The 19,311-nt window shown below is 39.4% G+C and overlaps 2 protein-coding genes across 3 annotated transcripts in view; one reads left to right on the top strand and one right to left on the bottom strand.

The window, feature by feature from the left end:
* prkacba (protein kinase, cAMP-dependent, catalytic, beta a) lies at positions 1-12,338 on the bottom strand. 2 transcript variants are annotated; one of them, XM_078258863.1, is made up of 10 exons: positions 12,009-12,338; positions 8,588-8,649; positions 8,112-8,240; positions 6,664-6,762; positions 5,493-5,575; positions 5,135-5,261; positions 4,775-4,870; positions 2,403-2,525; positions 2,025-2,189; positions 1-1,575 (listed from the first exon to the last, which is right to left on the bottom strand). In XM_078258863.1, the coding sequence occupies exons 1-10, from the start codon at positions 12,052-12,054 to the stop codon at positions 1,450-1,452; spliced, it is 1,056 nt and encodes a 351-aa protein (XP_078114989.1). In that variant the 5' UTR covers positions 12,055-12,338; the 3' UTR covers positions 1-1,449. The 2 variants fall into 2 exon arrangements, with proteins under 2 accessions (XP_078114989.1, XP_078114988.1); XM_078258862.1 differs by lacking the exon at positions 12,009-12,338 and adding an exon at positions 10,259-10,686.
* Positions 12,339-15,989: 3,651 nt separating this feature from the next.
* Positions 15,990-19,311, top strand: part of ttll7 (tubulin tyrosine ligase-like family, member 7) — a 70,884-nt gene continuing 67,562 nt past the window's right edge. Inside the window, exon 1 of the mRNA XM_078258861.1 lies at positions 15,990-16,186. The gene's annotated coding sequence lies outside the window, so the exon portion shown is untranslated. The remainder of the gene's footprint in view (positions 16,187-19,311) is intronic.

Raw genomic sequence — 19,311 nt, 5'->3', positions numbered from 1 at the left:
TGATATTTCAATTATCTATCATTTCAATGGTTTAGTTTTGCTTTTGTGGGATTATGCAGAGGAATATGTCACTCAGATACAGATTGCTAATCTAATGCATCAATGTACCAGGCAATGAAACAATTTAAAGGTAACAAAACACAACATAAAAATAGGGTTAACACTTAAGGGCACTATTAGCTTGATGTGACACTGCTGTACAAATGTAACAAACATGCAAAAGTAAAAATGAAAATAAAACAAACATGGCAGTTACACAATGCTTCCGAGTGCTCTGCTAAAGCACAATTTAAAAATAAAATTGAAAAGCAACCCCGAATGGACAAAATATGTCTATGTGACCAACACTGCTCTGCATTCACAAAAACATACTCTCAAGAAGATCTAACAGACTGACCTTTCAGCTATTGAAAAATGCCATGTGAATGCACTTCATACATTCCTGGCCCTACCAAAGACGGATGACCTGTTTTGTGGAGTGATGTTCTCAAACCCCTTCAGTTTTCCTTCCTTTTGAAACATTGTTGTACCTGAAAAAAATATATCATCTCATTCCTTTCATTTAATACCACACCTAGTCTGAGGTGTGACCAGATATGGATAAAACAATGCTACAATTGAATGAATACAGCACTGATTGACAAGTTTCTGCTCCATAATAACACCTGTCACCGTTAATCCATCTCTTCAAAAGCTGAAAGCCTAAAACTCAGAAACTTCAAGAAGTCATCAGTGTTGCTTTCCCTTCACTTAACACCAGTTTCTTTGTTTTCGAATTTTGGTCATGCTTTCACAAAAAGTGAAACAAGCGTTTGAAAATCTAATGTCCCATATACGTATATTTCTATATGCACAAATACACGGTTCTAGGTCTTAAGGACAAAAGATTGATGAATAATGGTTTATCGTAAAGTCTTCATGATTTACGAATAATAAACTGAACCCTAAAACACACTCAGGTATGGGACAGACGACAGATAACTGGCAGAACTTATGTTCATGTCATTTTAGAAAATAACACCAAAAAAAATCCCTTCTATTTTCCCAAAGCTTAAATCACAATATGTGCAATGCCAGCTAATACAATCAATCACTCTTTGTGCCATTCGGAAATGGACATAATATCAGTTGTCATGTTGCTTTTCAAATAATTATTTGAATTGAAATGAGGAGGGAGGCTATTTAAAAGTGGAAAAAATAAAAAACAAGATGAGAACGTGGTCTAGTATTTTTGTGTTGCAGCACTAGGAGTGTCTGCATAATGTGCCTGTGTATAGGTTAGTGCTAACTGCACGCAGGATCATGGCAAGAAGGACCTCATTCAGCTGTGTGGAATGAAGGAACGAGGCGTTTGTTTTGAACACGTGATGGCCTCAGTTCCACCTCAACCCTCAGGAGAGTGCAAATATACCAAAACATGTGAGCCCTGATGGGACTCTGGCCCACTCACTAGAAATCAGCAAACTCTTTTGCACATTTTTCCGTTTGTGAGACGTGAATGTCCTCCTCTTCGTAGTCGTCAAAGTTACTCGTGTCTCCTGGGCCTCTGCACTTTGGCAAGAAGGGGGCTTCGACCTAAGAACGCAGAAGAAAATAAGGAATTGTTTTCTGATGTTTACTTTAAATATGCCAAACAAGGTCTGGTGTTTAAAATACTTGTGCTTATTATTATTAATAACCATTCAATAATTTGATAAATGTCTGCGTTCTTTGAATGCGGCAGATATCTAGGAATGCTCTGATCAATTGGTTGCAAATTGATACTATGTCTTAATTGGTGGTATAATTTACTGGCAATTAGGCAAATAGTGTTTGTCACTGTGCAAGCTATCATCGCTGCTAACAGAGAATGTGTTTGTATGCCTGATGACAAATTTACCAAAAAAGGGGAACCTCTCAACCATCACCTCATGACAGAGTCACCTCATGTCTTCATTATTTTGGTAAATTTACTAAGAACTAAATGTCAGTGTCATTGCATGTTTCCAGATGCAGAATTATGTTATGACACAAAGAATACATACCTTTCTCTCGTAGATGGCAATCCAGTCTGTTGTGGAGAACCACTTGTGATTTTTTATGTCATTCACACCATTCTTCAGGTTACCAAATCTCTTTGTTAGGTCTACCTGGAGCAGGTTTCTCAGCAGATCCTTCAGGTCAGAGCTAAAGTGAGAGGGAAATCGTACCTACAAAAGCGAAAAGGAAACTCTGGATTACCAACATACCTGTGCTGTTCACCCATTTAACATAACATGCTTGCTAACAATACATAAATAGCAACAAGAAACACTGGAGAAACAATGGCAAGTTGATGCTTGTGGTTGAAAGGCAAGCAGAGGCATGACAATTAACTCAAATATTTAAACTCTGAGACTTTGCGTGTGACTTTCTCTTCATACCTTGCCAGACACAATTTTTTCGTAGATCTGGATAGGCTGATCAGCAAAAAAGGGAGGGTAACCAGCAGCCATTTCATAGACGAGAACTCCAAGTGCCCACCAATCCACAGCTTTGTTGTAGCCCTGGAAGAGTCAGAAACAGAATATGTAGGTTGGTTTCTTGGCTCAACCTTAAAGGTGCTGTAGGTAGAATTGTGAAGATCCAGGACTTAGCCAAACATTTTGAACATCAACAACTTCTCCCTCCCCCCTTTCTGCTAAAGCCCAAAACTGTCTCCAAAGCCCCTCCCCCCACAAGGGAGAATGAATGCGTTAGACACCCCCCCTGGCCCTGATTGGTGATTCTGAACAGGGAGCTGAGGATTTTTGCAAATCGCACTACAGGCTGTAGGTGGTGCCTTTTTTTAAATTACCTGCTTCATGTAGTTCTACTGGAACATAGGGTCAAATATGACAGAAAGTTAGTTTTATAAGTCTTACCTACTGCACCTTTAACTATGCAAAACTACCTTGGATAATGACTGGTAATAACAGCCAGACAGTCTTGAGACACACAGAGCAGTCAGATATACATACAAGTGACACATTTATTGTGTTGGCTCTGCACTTAACTCTCATTTGTGGGATTTTACATTTAGGTTGCTTTCACATCTGAGCAGTTTGGTCCATTTTAACCGAACCCTGGAGCCTTTCGTGGGATAGTACAGTTCGATAGGGGTGGAGTGAAAGCTCATTCATACTCTGGTCCGCTTGAAAATGGGGGTCTCGGTTTGCCTCCAAGTGCGCTAGAGTTCAGTTCACTTCAGGTGAGAACGCGTCCCGACTCAAATACAGGAAGTGAACCAAAAAACAGTGCATTTACTAGCCTGCAATTTTAACCTTGCACACAATTTACGGACTTTTACATGATTTAAAGGATAACTTTCAGATCCATAACCAATATGACCATACATTGCTCGTCATTTGTGTGACAACACATCATAATCCCTCTCTCATCAGGGTCCGCCCTCTCCTTCGCTCGCTGTCTTGTCAGCTGCTCATATTGTTGTAAAATTTTAGAAACACTAAAGCAAAACCAGAAAACCCAAGACATGATAAATTTGTTGTTGCTCCATTATTTCTGAGACCAGGAAGTGTCGGCGAGTTTCACTCGGATAATAAACAAGCGACTGTTTCGACCTTATGACATTTGTTTACAATATTTGGTGCGTTTGACAAAGTGCGGTCTGAACGCAAACTGGACCAAATGAAAAATGCAACAATGTTGTAACTTCACCCGCGAATCGCACAGTCTACCAAACTATAGGTGTGAAAGTGCCCTTACATCAGGTGTAGTTATTGTATCCCTTTACCCCCCAGTTTAAGGACAAAAAGTATTTGGACAACTTAGCAAGATCCTTTGCATTCAATGACAGCAGACACTTATCTTCTCTGGTGGCGATCTTTCGGGCCTATACTTCAGCCAGCTTCAATTCTTGCTTGTTTCAAAGATTGGTCTATTTGTGAAGTGAAACCCGTTCAGTTGGACTGAACACAAACTTATTGTTTGTCTCGTCAACTCACCATTTGTCTTGTCTATATGTTAAGGATCATTGTACTGCAGCATTGTCATAAAATTTGGGTTACTGTGCATAAAAACGGCTACAATTCCTAAAATTTTTCTTAAAATATGAATGTGAAGACCCTTTAAAAAGGTGAATGGCCGGGTTGACTCAGTGGGTAGAACAGGCGCACATATACTGAGAGGCTTATGCCTCGATGCAGAGGTCCAGGGTTCGAATCCGACCTGTGACGATTTCCTGCATGTCTTCCCCCTCTCTCTCCCCTTTCTTACCTAGCTGTCCTGTCGAATTAAAGGCGGAAAAGCCCAAAAAATAATCTTAACAAGAAAAGGTGAAAGTCAGCACTTACACCTCATTGTCATTGTTACCTCCGCCAAGGAGGTTATGTTTTCGGCTTGGTTTGTTGGTTTGTGGTTTGTTCGGCTGAGAGCAAGAGAATGGAAAAACTACTGGCTATATTTTCATGAAACTTGGTGGAAGGGTATAGTATGGGCCAAAGAAGAACCCATTACATTTTGGAGCAGATCCAAATCACAGGGTAGATACACAAATTATTTTTCACTTTCGTTAACAACGCAAGATAGGGCTTCTTGTTCTGCATTCATGTGGTGTCGGAATAATTGGAAAAATGAGTTCCGGACTGGGAAAATTCACACTGCATTAACAGTGTGAGATAGGGCATGGTCTTGGCTTAGGTCTGCGCTCTGTCCGAGTGCCCTTCTAGTTTCATCTGAAATCCATTGTGCTTGAGTTACTGTTTTAATACGTTCTAACTGTACTGTAATAACAGTGGGCTGTTGAAGGGATTACCTTGCTGAGGATGATCTCTGGAGCCAGGTACTCAGGAGTTCCACACAATGTCCAGGTCCTGCCTTTTACTCTTTTGGCAAAGCCAAAGTCTGTGACCTGAAGAAAGAACAATAGGAGCATGATAAGAAAAGTAACTACATAAAGGGCAAAGTAAACATGTACTACACTTCAGACCCATGGCTATCAACAGAAGCCTACATCTGTTTATCAGGTTGTTGTTGGTTTTTTACTTGGCTCAAACCGACTAAATGTGTTAATTTGATTTTTTGTATTATCTGTCTTTAGACAGAACTTACTTGATGTCGGATACCTTTCCATTCAGTTTACTTTTCTATTATAAACTTTACATAGATTGTGTACCTGGATATACCCATGTTGATCTATGAGCAGGTTTTCAGGCTTCAGGTCTCTGTAGATGAGGTCTAAAGAGTGAAGGTACTCAAAGGTGAGTACTATCTGAGCTGCATAAAATCTTGCATGATTTTCACTGAAAGAAGGGAGGGTGGACAGTCAGACATTGGTGCAATATATGAACACGCGACTCTTCTGAGTGAAGGCGCAAACTCAATTATTCATTGGATAGCCGCCTCAAAATGCTGTCTGTCTCAAACTATTTTATCCATGACATCGTCGGACAACAGTGAGCAAAGTGAAAACTGTACAGCTATTAGTAGATGATACAGCACTCAAAATAAAATAATAAAAATGTACTCTATACCTGAACCTTCCGATACGTCTGAGGTGCGAGAACATCTCTCCACCGGGCACATACTCCATCACCATGTAGAGGTTTGAGTTGTCCTGTTAATCAAAACAAGAAACCTTTAAGCAGGGGCATAACAACTGATCACAATCGTTAGGCTCGTTCGAGATGAACTGTGCCTCGCCTGTAAAATGGAAGAGAGCAGGCGGCAGCAGCAGGGGGCGGTGACAAAAATCCGCTGTTAAGTCGGACAGTTTACAGCCGTTTCTAGCAGCCGTCAGGCTAAACAGGAAGTCACATAAACACTCACATCCTGTTAGGTCTGATTCCAATTTAATAAAATGTTATCAGACCCATATATCAGCTTGTACACAGTCTCCAGTTGTTTTTATTATGACAGAGTAGCTGTTAAAATGCTCTGCATGAGACCTGTTGCTGATTTTAATTAACAGGCTGTAGATGATCTGTAATCTGTTTAGTCTCTAAAACAGATTTAGTCTCGGACTTCTAAACGTAACTATCAGCCACACAACATGTGTTCTGTACAGAATAAGCCTTTAAATCAGACAAATAGCAGTTAAAATCCCTCCAATTCAAAGTCAATAAAAAGTTCATATAAAACGTCAGCATGTTGAGGCGATTCTGAACCAATCAGCTGTTAGATCAGCTGAGAGGCAGGCATTTCCCAGCATGCCCTGGGTCCTGGGGTCTTGCAGTCGGTGAAAAGCAACTGCGCTGCCTGCGTCTCAAACCTGCGGCCGCCTTGATCTCGCAAGGTTATCGTTGCCCGCGTGTGCGTGACGTCAGAGCACGGGATCAAGTCGGACAAAAATCTAACCAGCATGCATTGGGCGGCGATCGCTGGTGATCGATTCTGCGCAGACCTGGCTCATCTCGAACAAGCCTAAAGATAAGTGCTCTTCAGGCAGTGAAATAAAACATCCCAATCAGATTAAATGATGCTACATTACAGGGGGCGTCTACTCTGTTGCTGTTTTTGTTCATAAACATGTAGTTGGCTGGTTATTTTGAGCTTGAACTGTACCAACGGTAGCACTGTGACCGGTGAACACGAAAGGTTGGTTATGTCAGCATTAGGATTCCTTAGTGAAACATATAAAAACACTGATAATGTGGTAACCATGTAGTTGGTTACCAGCAGTTTGTAGTTGGTGCCAACGTTTACCTTGAAAGCGTACTCCAATCTGACGAGGAAGGGGAAAGAGACCGCCTGTAGTATTCTCTTTTCATTTAGTGTGTGTTCTATCTGCTTCAACTTCACCACCTGAAAAAAAAAACAAGGCACAATATTAGTATACTAACATATATATAACGTATATTTAGCATAGCATGTTCTTGATAATTGAGTATGTGTGCCTGTTAGACAATTTCCAGAATTCAACGTAAAGCAAAGCCACAATACCCAAAGCTTTTTTCATGATTTCTGAGAGCTATGCCTGATTAAAATGTTAATGCACACAGATGTTTTAGCCCAATTATGACTGCTCACAAGCATAGCATTATTTTTTACATCTTGGGTCTGTCCTCCTCTCCATTCAGCTGCTGTCTTCCATTCATTTCAGTAAGGTGTAAAAAAGCAACTCGCACAGACTTAAAGCTTAATCCATCCGATTTAACGTCATGTTCTGTTTTATTTTCGTCGGGTGTAGCATGGTTTAAGTGCAGTTTATTTAAAACGTCTACCAGTCTGATGAATTCATGAGTTAGTGGGAAGCTCGGACATACGAGACTTAAAAGTCAAGCGTTCATCGCCAGCATTGCCTCCACAAGCCATATTGTCAAAAAATCTAAGTCAGAAGACGCAACACTAAGCAAATAGCAGTCATCACGAAAAGAAATGCCCTAATTTGCTAGGTCCTTGGTTTAAAAAGACTGTCAGACATAAACTCAATCCACAGTTTCAACTGCATTACCAAACACCTGGCCATGACAGTTACTGTGATCAATTACCTTCTTCTCGCAAGTCTCTGCAAATGAATTTGCGCACTGTACTGAAATATTTAAATGGAAAACAATGGCTACCTCTAAGGCAGTAAAAACACATTCACAAACCTGTAAATGCATGGCATGCTTTGGGAAATGGTTAACAGCAATGTGAAATGTACATTATTAGAAGTAGCGTGTGGGATACAAAAATTGCAAAAACACAGAAAATCCTTTAAGACCCCTGTGATGAACTAACAAAAGGGCAGCATACAAAGTGTGAAGAAGAAAAGTGAGCAGAGATACATGGTAATAAGTAAAGTCGTTCAGCAGTACAGCTTAAAACTGAAAGTCAGACAGATTTGATCTCTTAAGTCAACTGTGTGAAATTCAAGGGAACAGTGCTACATGAGCAATGCACTGAGGACACGCTAACCTCCTCCTACGACTCTCACATCAGTATTTAAAGATCGAAACTCTCATGTGAAGTGTCTCTGAGGTTTTCAACGATAACATGCTGGCAGCGCACGAGAGGAAGCGTTCCATTTCCTTTTACGAGATGCACAGCATTTATGTAGTTACAGCATTTGTCAAGCATGCAGGAGTTTGCTTTTCACAGACTACCCTGACCTACCATGAGTTCTTATGGAGATGGGTAAACATTTTTTTTTTTTAAAAGCATACACTTACTTTTTGTTTGTCCAAGATCTTCATGGCGTAGAACTGATTCGTTTCTTTATGTTTGACAAGCATAACTCGACCGAATGAGCCAGTGCCCAGAGTCTTGAACCTATCAAAGTCATCCAGGCCAGTTGTGCTCTGAGGAAATATTATCATTGATAGTAAAGACAGCAAACTAATGATTGGAGTGCTTACATTTCTGCTTGTAAGTTTGGTGTAATTGCAGCTCTTATAGATGCAACTGGTATGACATTTGCCTCCATTAAGCTCAGAAAAAACACATAAGCTAGGTAGAGATGTTTTTATAATAAAAGCCTCTTAGTGGCACAGTACAATTACGCAATCAGCTAGCTTTCAGGCCAATCAGATCTGAACCAGGAAGTAGCTAGGCACTATCAAACAAAATGGCTATCTATCATTTTGCCTCTTAAAAGCATGTTAAGGTAAAATTAAAGTTTGAATTCTATTCACAGGGAACGACTTACCTGTGGTGGACACTCCCATTTTCTTAAAAAATCTTCTTTGGCTTTAGCTAAGAACTCTTTCACTATAAAGAGAGACAGAAGTGTGATTTTACAATTAGCAATTTGGTACTACTCACACAAAGGTCAGTTAGCATGTTGAGGGAAATAACAAACTGGCGTAGTTTAACGTGTTTCAGGAAAATAAACAAAGGCTGTTCACATGTTTAAGAATAAAAAATGCATGTTTAAGGTCAGGCAAATGTCAAGTACTGGGGATGCAGGACTACAGTACTTGACAAAACAGCAAAAAAAAAAAAAAAACCTCTTTAACAAAACTCAAAACCACACGTCAAAGCAGGAATTTTTAATTAATAAAGTGATGCAAAGAGCTCATGTGGACTTTACAGAATTGGCCAAATCAAAGACAAGGTATTCTGCATCCCTTTCAGGAGTAGGTGGGAGTAAAGGGGGGAGGCAGTAATACTGGGCAGAGAAGAAAGAGAAAATGCACAACATAACTGAGGAGGCTACAGTGCAGGCATTAGAAAGACAGTGCATTGTGAAAGTCACAGCAGACATGAGATGTCCAAAGTCACAGAGTCGTGGCAGGTAACTAATGTCTAGTTGGTGGTGCACTTGGTATGCTGTCGCTGATTGAAATGCATACCTGGCATTGAAGGACTATGTAGAAACTGTATGTTAACAGACCTATCCTAATTAACCTCAATCTTAGTAATATTTAGATGTCGCATAATACAAGCCTGGTAGGCCTAAACTGAAGAATAAACCTCTCTGTGACTTAGGATTGCTCATGGAAAAATGAGCATACCAAAAGTCTCTACAGTTCACCAAGGGTTTGCAGGAACATTCAGCCACATGGATGGAAATGACGGAGAAGAGAAAGAGAGGAAGAAACATTTATGAAGTGCATAAAACAAGAACATTTTGAGATTCAAGTGGTTTAAATGCAACACATAACAAAATGACACTGAAAAAGACAAGGCGAGGCATCCCTATGATCAAAGTTAAACCTGATTCAAATATTCTACATAGAAACAAGACGATTATTTTGGTTGGAAGACGCATTTCTTTAATTATCTATGAAAACTGTAGGTTAAAGCAACAGTCAAGGGATTTTAGTTCTTTACAATTAAGCAATAAGTTGAAATGGGTTTAATTCTTCACAGTAGGTAGTATTTATCTAAGTCTACTATTTAGGAAGGTTTCACTATCCTATACTGAACAAAATACTGTTAAACTATAAACAACTGTCAAAGTGTCAAAGACTATAAAACAACAGTGGTTGAAAAGGCATTATAAAAAGCACACAGTACACAGAAATGACAGGACAGAGATATTACGATGATGCAAGCACCACAAATGCCCCACTCTACAAAGCTGCTTTTACTGTTGTCTCTGGTGGATCAAGAATGTGTGCAAGTTTTAGAAGACCTGACAAAATAATGAACAACCATGTACGTGAAAAAAAACAAAATATAATCAAACTTAAAGGTTGATTTAACCTATTAAAAGACTTGTATGGCATAATACGCCACTTGGTTCATTTTATAAGCTTCGTCTAAATCAGTTTTCTTACAAACATGACTTACAAAACGCAAGCTGAGACTCGTCCTGCTCGAGCTGCAGATGGTGGCAGACATATTTTAAGTGTAAAAGCAACGCCACACTTACTGAATTTATCCCACATGATGGTGAACTCAGAGATAAGAGGCACCTCACTCTCTTGTCCTCTCTGCTCTTGGCTACTCTTACGACATCTATGGAAAAGGCGGCTGGCGAAGGATTGGTCCTTTCCCTGGGCCATTTTGAGACAAATGTCTTGATGTGCGAGTGAAAAGACTCACAGGCAAACTAACTTTTTTCAGACTGAAGACCAACGAGTGATACGAACTTCCTGTATGCAGCCGGGTTTACTGCAATGCTTGGCTAACCACAAAAAAAAAATAAGCTTCCTGTTCAAGTACTCTGCATCAGTTTAACGGCCAACTGCATGTCTACTTTTTCTATGTGGTGTGGAAAACACATATTAGTCTCCAATACAAATGGTAACGTTGTTTTGACAAAAAGATATACACAGTAGGCAAATACACAAAATGGCCAGCCTCTAAAGGTTATGTCAAAAACATTGCCCAGCTGTAGTGCATTCAGAGTGCTGATAAGGAAACTGTAACGCCCACTGACTGACTAAGAGAAAACTTATCTCCAGGTTATCATGCTCTCTGGTGGTGGAACCATGCAGTTCTTCAACTAGCTTTCCCCTATGCTTAAAATCACTCTAAGGAACTGACCCTCATGCTGCATTTTTTTAATGCCAGTGTACTAGAAATGTGGGTTTGTTTTGGAGGTACAGCAGTTTGGTCCCCTCTGGATAATTAAATATCTAGAATGAAAACAAAATCACCAATAACGTTTCCCTGCAGAAACTACAGGTGGCTTAAGTCACTAGGCTGTGAGACTGTAATGGACTACTGCCAATCAGAAAGCAGGTTGAGATCAGTGCTCTCCAGACAGACAGTTTAGTGGATTATTTTGGTCATTACTGATGAATGCACACTTAACACACGAGAGTGCCCTCTGGCTACTGCTTTCAAGTGATTGATGGAGCACTTCAGATTGCAAAATTGTTTTTAACAAATGCAATTTGATTAGGACAGGAGTTACCTTTCCTTGATTTTATAGCATCAACACTGTAAGTGACTTTAACCTGAGGAATAACATTTTAATTTACAATAAACCTGTTGAGAGGTGACTTGACACATCAATGTTAGCCAGGTTGGATAGAAAATGTTGCAGTCCATTTTGCAGCCCCAGACACCAAGACACTTGTTTATCCTAAGCCTGGTTTAACCAAATCAGCAGCCATGGTCAACTTGTCTGTTTTCATGTACCTGTTGTTGGCAGTGACTAGGCCTTGTACTGCAGCTTTAGTAGAAACCAATGTTTGCTGAGGTTATCTGGCTCCAGACAGCTGATATCAGCTGTTTGGAAATTAAATATGGTGCCTTGATGACTTCAGTTAACGTTACACGTTATAGTGTGTAATAAGAAAATCTTTTTCATTTCGTTGAGTCAAGGATCTCTCTTTGTATTCACTGCTGTGGTAAACCTCCAACAGGATGGTGAGGACCTCTGTCATCTGCACAAATGTCACTTTCAGTAATTAGCTGGCTGCATCATCTGTGGCACGGTTTCCAAGTGAGATAAGCAAACAGACACCATTACGAGGAAGGCAGCACACCTTGTAAACTGCCCTACCAAAGATGGTTCTTCTCTGCAGCCCATATTACTGTACTGTCTGCTAACACTAGACAACAACTGCTAAAGGCTGCTCTCCACAGACGTTATGATAAGCAAGCTCACGCTGTACAATTGCTAACATTAGATGGCTAACAGGCTAACTGGATGGTTTTCAGGAACTTACCGCTTTCTTGCTCATTGCCTTTCTTGGCAGTTGCTGTGTTTCCCATCGTAGGAAGACAGGGCGATGCACAGCTGGCTAGGAGCGATGATGGTGGCGGTTAGCTAACAGGGTCCTCCGTTAGCTAGCTAACAAATTTCAGCTTGTGCTAGCTGGTTGGCTAACAACAACATCAATGTCTTATCTTTGTGTACAGAACCTCGACGTGCTCTGCTAACCGCCCTGTTGATCTTTATTTACAATGTCCTTTGTCGTTCAAGTATGCCTCCGCTGGAATGAAAACATGATCCAGACTTTTCACCTCTGCCTGCTGTCGTTTTGTGCTGCGTTCACGTCATATGGGAATACCCACAAAACAGACTTGATGGGTGAAATGCTGCTTTTAAATGCCGATCGGAAATCGTATTTTTCTCTGGCTTTTTAATTTTAATTATGTTTAACCGATTTTCTTTCCTTTTATTTTATGTAGCCTCTACATGTGTGTATATCATGTGTATGTATAGCCTATACATATATATATATATATAAAATAAAACACACACATATATTTGTGTGTTTTATGCTTGTATACATACTGTATGTTTTCGTCTTTGTGAAGCACTTTGGTTTGCTTTTAAAGGGCTATCTAACTGAAAATGAAATGAAATAGTTTCTCATAGATCACATTTATTTGATTGTATTATGTAAAAGTAGTTTGTTATATACATGCAAGTCATATTTAGCAATTATTTACTTAGACATAGACATCATAACTTTGACCGATGATCACTCTGTGCCTAAAATCTGTCCCTCACAATTATTATTATTATTATTATTATTATTATTATTATTATTATTATTATTATTATTATTATTATTGTTGTGGTTGTTGTTGTTGCCATGGTGAGCCAAAGGTCCTTAATCTCCATAAGGCAACACCTATGGGTTTGTTGACAAGGAAATATTTCTAAAAGGTATGCTACACTTAGGATACATTAATCTAGGTTTTTTTCTATTCACATGCTGTTCAGTCAAATATGATGCTTAGTGATGAAACAAAGAAAATGGTTCATACTATTAGAAAATGTTTAACAACACATTTTATTGAGATCTGAGACCATAGGTAGCCTATAGGTGTAAAAGGTGCATGTCTTGTAGTATTACTAGGCTGTTACTATTACACGTAGAGGCACAAAATGCGAGGGAGTCCCGATTTTCACAATATTTCTCATGCTGTTTGGTCATCCATTATGTTAATTCATTATAAATGTTTTCAGACATGCCATGACTGAGATGGTGAACGCAGCAAAAGTGATATCTTTTAACTTGTTCAGCGTCAAAACACCACCACTATTAAAGTTATGGACTTTGTTCATGAGTATTAATATAACAATAAACACCGCATAATCTGCCATAATGGAAATATCCAGCCAATTCTAAGAGTTAATAATTCGGATCACAAAATGAAGTGATGAAATGTATTAATTTTGCAAGCGTGAATTAAGGTAGCTGTATTTCCTATGAGTTTTGAATGCAGCATATTTGACAGAACAGTTATACACAACTTTACAGACATAAAAAGTGATGTTATCCTTCAAAGTCAAGTGTTTTTGGAAGAAAACATGCAGACCTTTGATCACACGCAGTTCTGTGGTTCGATTTGAGGACATAAAAACTCTGTTAGGTGAATTCTTGTGATGAGAGGCATTAGCAGTCACTTGAACTTTTCAATAATATACGTTTTAGTTGACATAGCCTATATGTTGGTTAAATGAATAAATGTGATCTGATCTCATCTTGTGAACAAAGGTTAACTGAATATAACTGCCAGTTATGTATTTATAATACAAATGAAAAACAAAAGCTCTACTTCTTACCTTTTGAACATTAATTGGGATTTAAGTTGCATCTGCAAGGCTGCAGGTTATTGTGGCTCACAAGGCGTGACTACATGCACTATAAAATGTGAAGAATTAATAATTTCACAAGTTAGTTAAGTCAGAATTCAAATGTCTTAAAATTTGTATAGGCTATTGCATGATTGCTGGCCCCCAAATCCCAACGTAATTGTTTTTTTGTTTGTTTTTAAATCAAGTAGGCCTAATTTAGTTGACAAATTGTTCCAGCACATCCATAAGAGGTGAGGCAGGCTACAGTATGGGCCCACTACTTGTAGCATTTTGCACTCCTTCATTCTTCTAATGTTTTTGCTTTTATGTGAAACCATACAATTATTTGTAGTGGAAAGTGCTAGGCCTATATATTGTGTAACTAGTTTTACCCACCGTCTCAGTTTCAGGTCATGTTAGCAAACATTCCTTAGAAATTGCACACCTGTTCTGATCTCCCTGGGGTGATCTTTTGTAGTTGATGTGAGCTCTGACTTCCAAGGAAAGACAGAACAACAGAATTACCTTGCAAGGATCAGGAGTGTTACATAAGAATACCACAATTTTAACAAAGACATACACCTGAGGGACATTTTGTGGTTAACACTTTGTTTCAAAAGCCAGTTGTTCAGAAGTGCCTGTTAGCCAACTTTAGGACATCATTGTCTTTGAGGTGTTGAAATAAAGCATTAGGCTATAAAATGAAATGGTTGAATAAGTCTGAAAAATAAACACATCTAAACAAACTATTCAAACAAGCGAAAGTACTGTAATCTAAGGGAATGCCTTTGATTGCAAAATATAGTCAAAGAATATGGGTGAGGGACTGGGGGAAAATGAGCCTCAGTAGCCTATATAGGGCCCTCATGTGAGGAGGTCCACAAAGATACTAGAGTGAATAGCCGTAGGTGTGTGAGGGGCCATAGAGAATACCTATGTAGACCTACAGGGTCGAGAATTTTGTGCTATGCTCCTGCAAAGAACCAATCACAAAGTTGAAAGAAATATCATGGTGGGAAAATAAATTGAAAAGAAAATTAAGTAAAGAAAAATTTAAACTAATGCTCTGAACTGGTTTAAAACCTTACTTCTGAGTTGACTGAATGTAAACAACAGAATTATTTGCAAGTCACGTCAAAAAAGGATATTTGAAAAATATAGGTAACGTAACGTTAATTCACTTAATATGAGTAGGAAAGCAAAAGTCTTTGACACCGTTTGATGAATATTTCCACATCATTATATATATATATATATACACTACCAGTCAAAAGTTTGGGGTCACTTAGAAATTTCCATTCCACTCCATTATAGACAGAATACCAGCAGAGATCAGTTGCATTGTTTTTTTTTAATCAGGGCAGCAGTTTTCATATTACATTATGTGCTTACATAATTGCAAAAGGGTTCTCAACTGTTGTAGAAAGAAGTGGATGATCTTTAATGCAATATCTACATTGCCCATTATCAGCAACCATTCATCCAATGGTTCAAAGGCACATTCTGTTTACTAATCTGATATCATTTTAAAAGGCTAACTGAGAAAACATTGGAGAACCCTTTTGCAATTATGTAAGCACATAATGTAATAAGAAAACTGCTGCCCTGGTTAAAAAAAACAATGCAACTGATCTCAGCTGGTATTCTGTCTATAATGGAGTGGAATGGACATTTCTAAGTGACCCCAAACTTTTGACCGGTTGTGTGTTTATATAAATATATGGCACGTTAAGGACCTCGAGCGGGACGCACCGAAAATCGTCAGGCTTGATTTTTAGCACCATGGTCAGCGACACAGTTGCTAGGTAGCCTCCTTTGTTTGTATCAGCGAGTTGTGGAGGAAGAGCTGCACCGAAACCTGACGACCTGATGACCTAAAACGTGTACGAAATATACCTCGCAACTTTGGTACGACTTTTATTGTCACTCACAACAAGTTAAAAAAAAATAATGTGCCGACTGAACATGTACGCCCTACAGTACAACAAACGTCACGTTGGTACCAGAATGTAAACTTCAGCACTTCATTCAGGTCCCCCCTCTCACAGAGCGAATGGTTCAGCCCATGGATTCGCTCCAGCACTCACTGCATACAAGAGGAGGACTACAAGATACAGATTTTTTTGTGTCTGTCAACAAGCGTCAGTTCTCAGTAGTAACGCAGTTACACAACATAAACACTGTTATATTCTTAAAAATACTCTCGGGTGGACTGTTTCTTTAAAGAGACCCCAGTGTCTCATTTAACGGCGGCTTTGTCGGTCGGATGAGACCAGCAAAAGAGCTGCACTGACAGTGCCTGGAATAAATAAGGTAACGTTAACGTGCTAGTGCGCTTTCGCCTCTCCATCCCTTCCAAGGTAACGTTAGTGCGGCTAAGCTAACTTTGGAGTAACCCAGGGTCATTATGTTTCCTTTGAATTGTTAGACGGCATCTCATTCAGGAATTTGGTATTTCATTTTGAAGCCACATTAAATGAAAAGGCCCTCATTCACAGGGCAGTTAAACATTAACGCTGCTGTAACGCCACATTTGATGGTAGCAAGTTAACTGGATAGCCACATTGCCAGATTGTTTCCTTGTATGATCCTTCCACCTGACCTATACAAGTGGCTAGCCACCTAACGTTAGCTACCGCTTCCTAGCAACTTATTTATAGCAATACAACACCTGCTTAGGCTTTGTGACATTTAATTTGTGAGCGTCACCATTTTCCTGAAATAACCTATTATCCAATTTATCGTATGCGAGGTTTAAGAAATCCATCTTGCGCTAATCCTGAAATACAGTCAAGATCTGTTAAAGGGGATGGCCTACTAACGTTATCCTTTCAGTGATCTGGAAGATACCATATTGACTGCTATGCTGTGACAAGCATAGGTCCCCTCGCTGCTCTTAGTAGCATAGCTTCTTAGCTCAGGCTAGCTTTGCATGTACCCTAAAGAAATCTGTCCTGGCATGCAAGACTATTACTGACGTTTAGCTGAGGATGCTCAGAGCCTGGCTAAATACAGGAGGGATGTGTTGTTAAAGAGCCATTTTATGTATTCTTGTTTGTTTATATATAGTTCAGTGTGCTACTTAGAGACCACATGCTGAAAGATCACCCTGGAATGACCATTCCTAAAAGAGCAGATGGATTACATAATAATAACAGCATAACATATGAGTTCTGGATGGATATCCTGCCTTCTGGACTCATTCCAGAGATAAGGCTCATAAGAAGGATATGATATGTATAATCTTTTATTTTCGTGCAGGCTACAGTTGGCATCCTGAAGTTTTTGGATTAATACAGGATATTCATTGCAGCATTGTACCTACAATATCCAAGCAATTAGGCATGGTTGCTATCTGATACAGGTTTACATTTTTACTGTAAATTACATGCCATATGCAGTTCACATATTGTTTGTGTAAGCAGCCTTTTTTCGAACCGTAGACTGACATCTTATCTGGCAATAATCAGAGAGAATTAGGTCTGAATTTAGAGCAATGTTTACAATGTACAATGTAACAGTTAAACCTGTATTCATATGTGGTGATGATACACCTGCATACATGTATACATACATACTTTTTTACAATGCTGCAGTGCTTTTGAACAAACAGGCTATGTGCACATTGTTGCAACCATAAGTTATTTGCTCCACTTTGTCTTACAGAAAATAAGGTCAGGCAAGATTGTAGTTTATAAAGGTTTAATAGCATTTTCGAAGTCACTGTCTGAATTTTACATTTAACCATTTTGCCTGCATCACTCTCATCATCATTCTCTCTGATGAAGTTAGGCTTAGCATTCAGCTGTTTGTTGGTGTATTTCAGTACCCCGTGGGCTGACGGCTCCCACACTTGTTCCTACTCATATCTGGAAGAAGGCACGAAGCCAGAGTTGGGTCACTGGTTCGAGCTAATTTTAGATCCACTGGCAATTCTAAACCAACTACTTTCCTGTGAGAGTAGTCCGCAAACTCAGCTATCATTTTTCATGGGAGAACAATGTGGTGGTAGCGACCAAATGGATAATGATAGAAATAGTTTTTACGAAAGGGATCTTGCAAGCATACTGTATTTTTAGACCTTAAAAATAATTTATACTATTTACTGTAAATGACAACAGGAACATTTTGTACTTGAAAATGATTTTGTTTTCATTTGCTTTTCAGTCAAGGATGTGTAATGTCTCCATTCTTAGCCCTTCTGAATGGTTCTACATACCCTAAGGTCCCTGCACTGCTGTAATGGCAAGACTGGGGCGTACTGCATGTAGAGAAAGAACTTGTGTCAGCAAATTCTGCTGACATAAGGCTAAGTAGTGCTTCCTCAAGCACCTCTATTGATTTTGTATTTGACGACTGCTTACAAGCTGCAGCTTCATGTGAGGCAAGGAGAACATAAAACAAACCCTCCAGGGCAATATTACTGGTTGTTCAAGGGACTTGTGTAATAAGTGTGACATTGCTTGTCATGAATAAAGAGTCTACCGCTTTAGTTCAGCTTTTCCTTTGGTACACTTTTTGTGAAGCTATTTGTGCTGTCCTTTTGAATTTGCTTTTGATATAAAAGGGAGTACCATATTTTTTTGAAGTGCTATTGCCTTATGATAGAGTGATAATATCAGAGTTTTTAAAGATTTTTTTTACTGGGATTTAAGCCTTTATTAGATAGGACAGCTTTTAGACATGAAAGGGGAGAGAGAGGGGAAACGACATGCAGCAAAGGGCCGCAGGTCAGAATTGAACCTGTGACCGCTGCGTCAAGGACTAAGCCTCTGTATATGGGCGCACGTTCTACCATGTGAGCTTCCCAGGCGCCCTATTGGTAGTTTTGAACTAGAATTGCTTTACTTCCTGATATTGTTTCAGTAAATGTTTGTGATGAGCCTAAATGCTGCAGACAAATACACACACACACACACACACACACGCGCGCGCGCACACACACACACACACACACACACACACACACACACACACACACACACACACACACACAAATTCTGCATAACAATGCCCTGAAAGACAGACATGCTTTTGTCATGCATTTAGGGCCCGTGAGACAGAGTGATGCAGATGAGCAGCATGAAGAGCTGACTCTCTACAATGAAGCCTTTCTGTGTTGTGTGTGGCAAAGGGGAAGTGCATGAGATCATCATGCATAGGAGTCCTGCCTGTTCAGCTCTGCTCTGCTGTGGTGGCTCTTTGGCTCACTCTGTTGGAGAAAAAGTGTCATTGCGTCAGAGGATTAACGGTAGATACTCAGTGGAAGGGGTTTAGTGAAGATTTAATGCTTCACTGAAGGATTAATTGTGATGATGCTAGCAGCAGTAAAATGTTTGGCAAGTAATTCTTTCCAAGTCCGAACACATTTTGTGGATGTTGTCTTGTATTCCCCACAATCTTACGAAAAATAACCAGAACTTTAATAGAAACTTCAA

The sequence above is a fragment of the Sander vitreus genome, chromosome 9, assembly GCF_031162955.1.
Source record: "Sander vitreus isolate 19-12246 chromosome 9, sanVit1, whole genome shotgun sequence".
Taxonomy (NCBI): Eukaryota; Metazoa; Chordata; class Actinopteri; order Perciformes; family Percidae; genus Sander; species Sander vitreus.
This window is presented reverse-complemented; position numbering and strand designations above follow the sequence as displayed.

Excerpts from the sequence above, each read along its gene's own strand:
- prkacba (XM_078258862.1), bottom strand. The coding sequence starts at position 10,391 with ATGGCCCAGGGAAAGGACCAATCCTTCGCCAGCCGCCTTTTCCATAGA. Across the intron at positions 5,576-6,663 it reads GATTGGAGTACGCTTTCAAG|GACAACTCAAACCTCTACAT; the intron begins GTAAACGTTGGC and ends TTTGATTAACAG. Across the intron at positions 4,871-5,134 it reads ATCAACATGGGTATATCCAG|GTCACAGACTTTGGCTTTGC; the intron begins GTACACAATCTA and ends TTCTTTCTTCAG.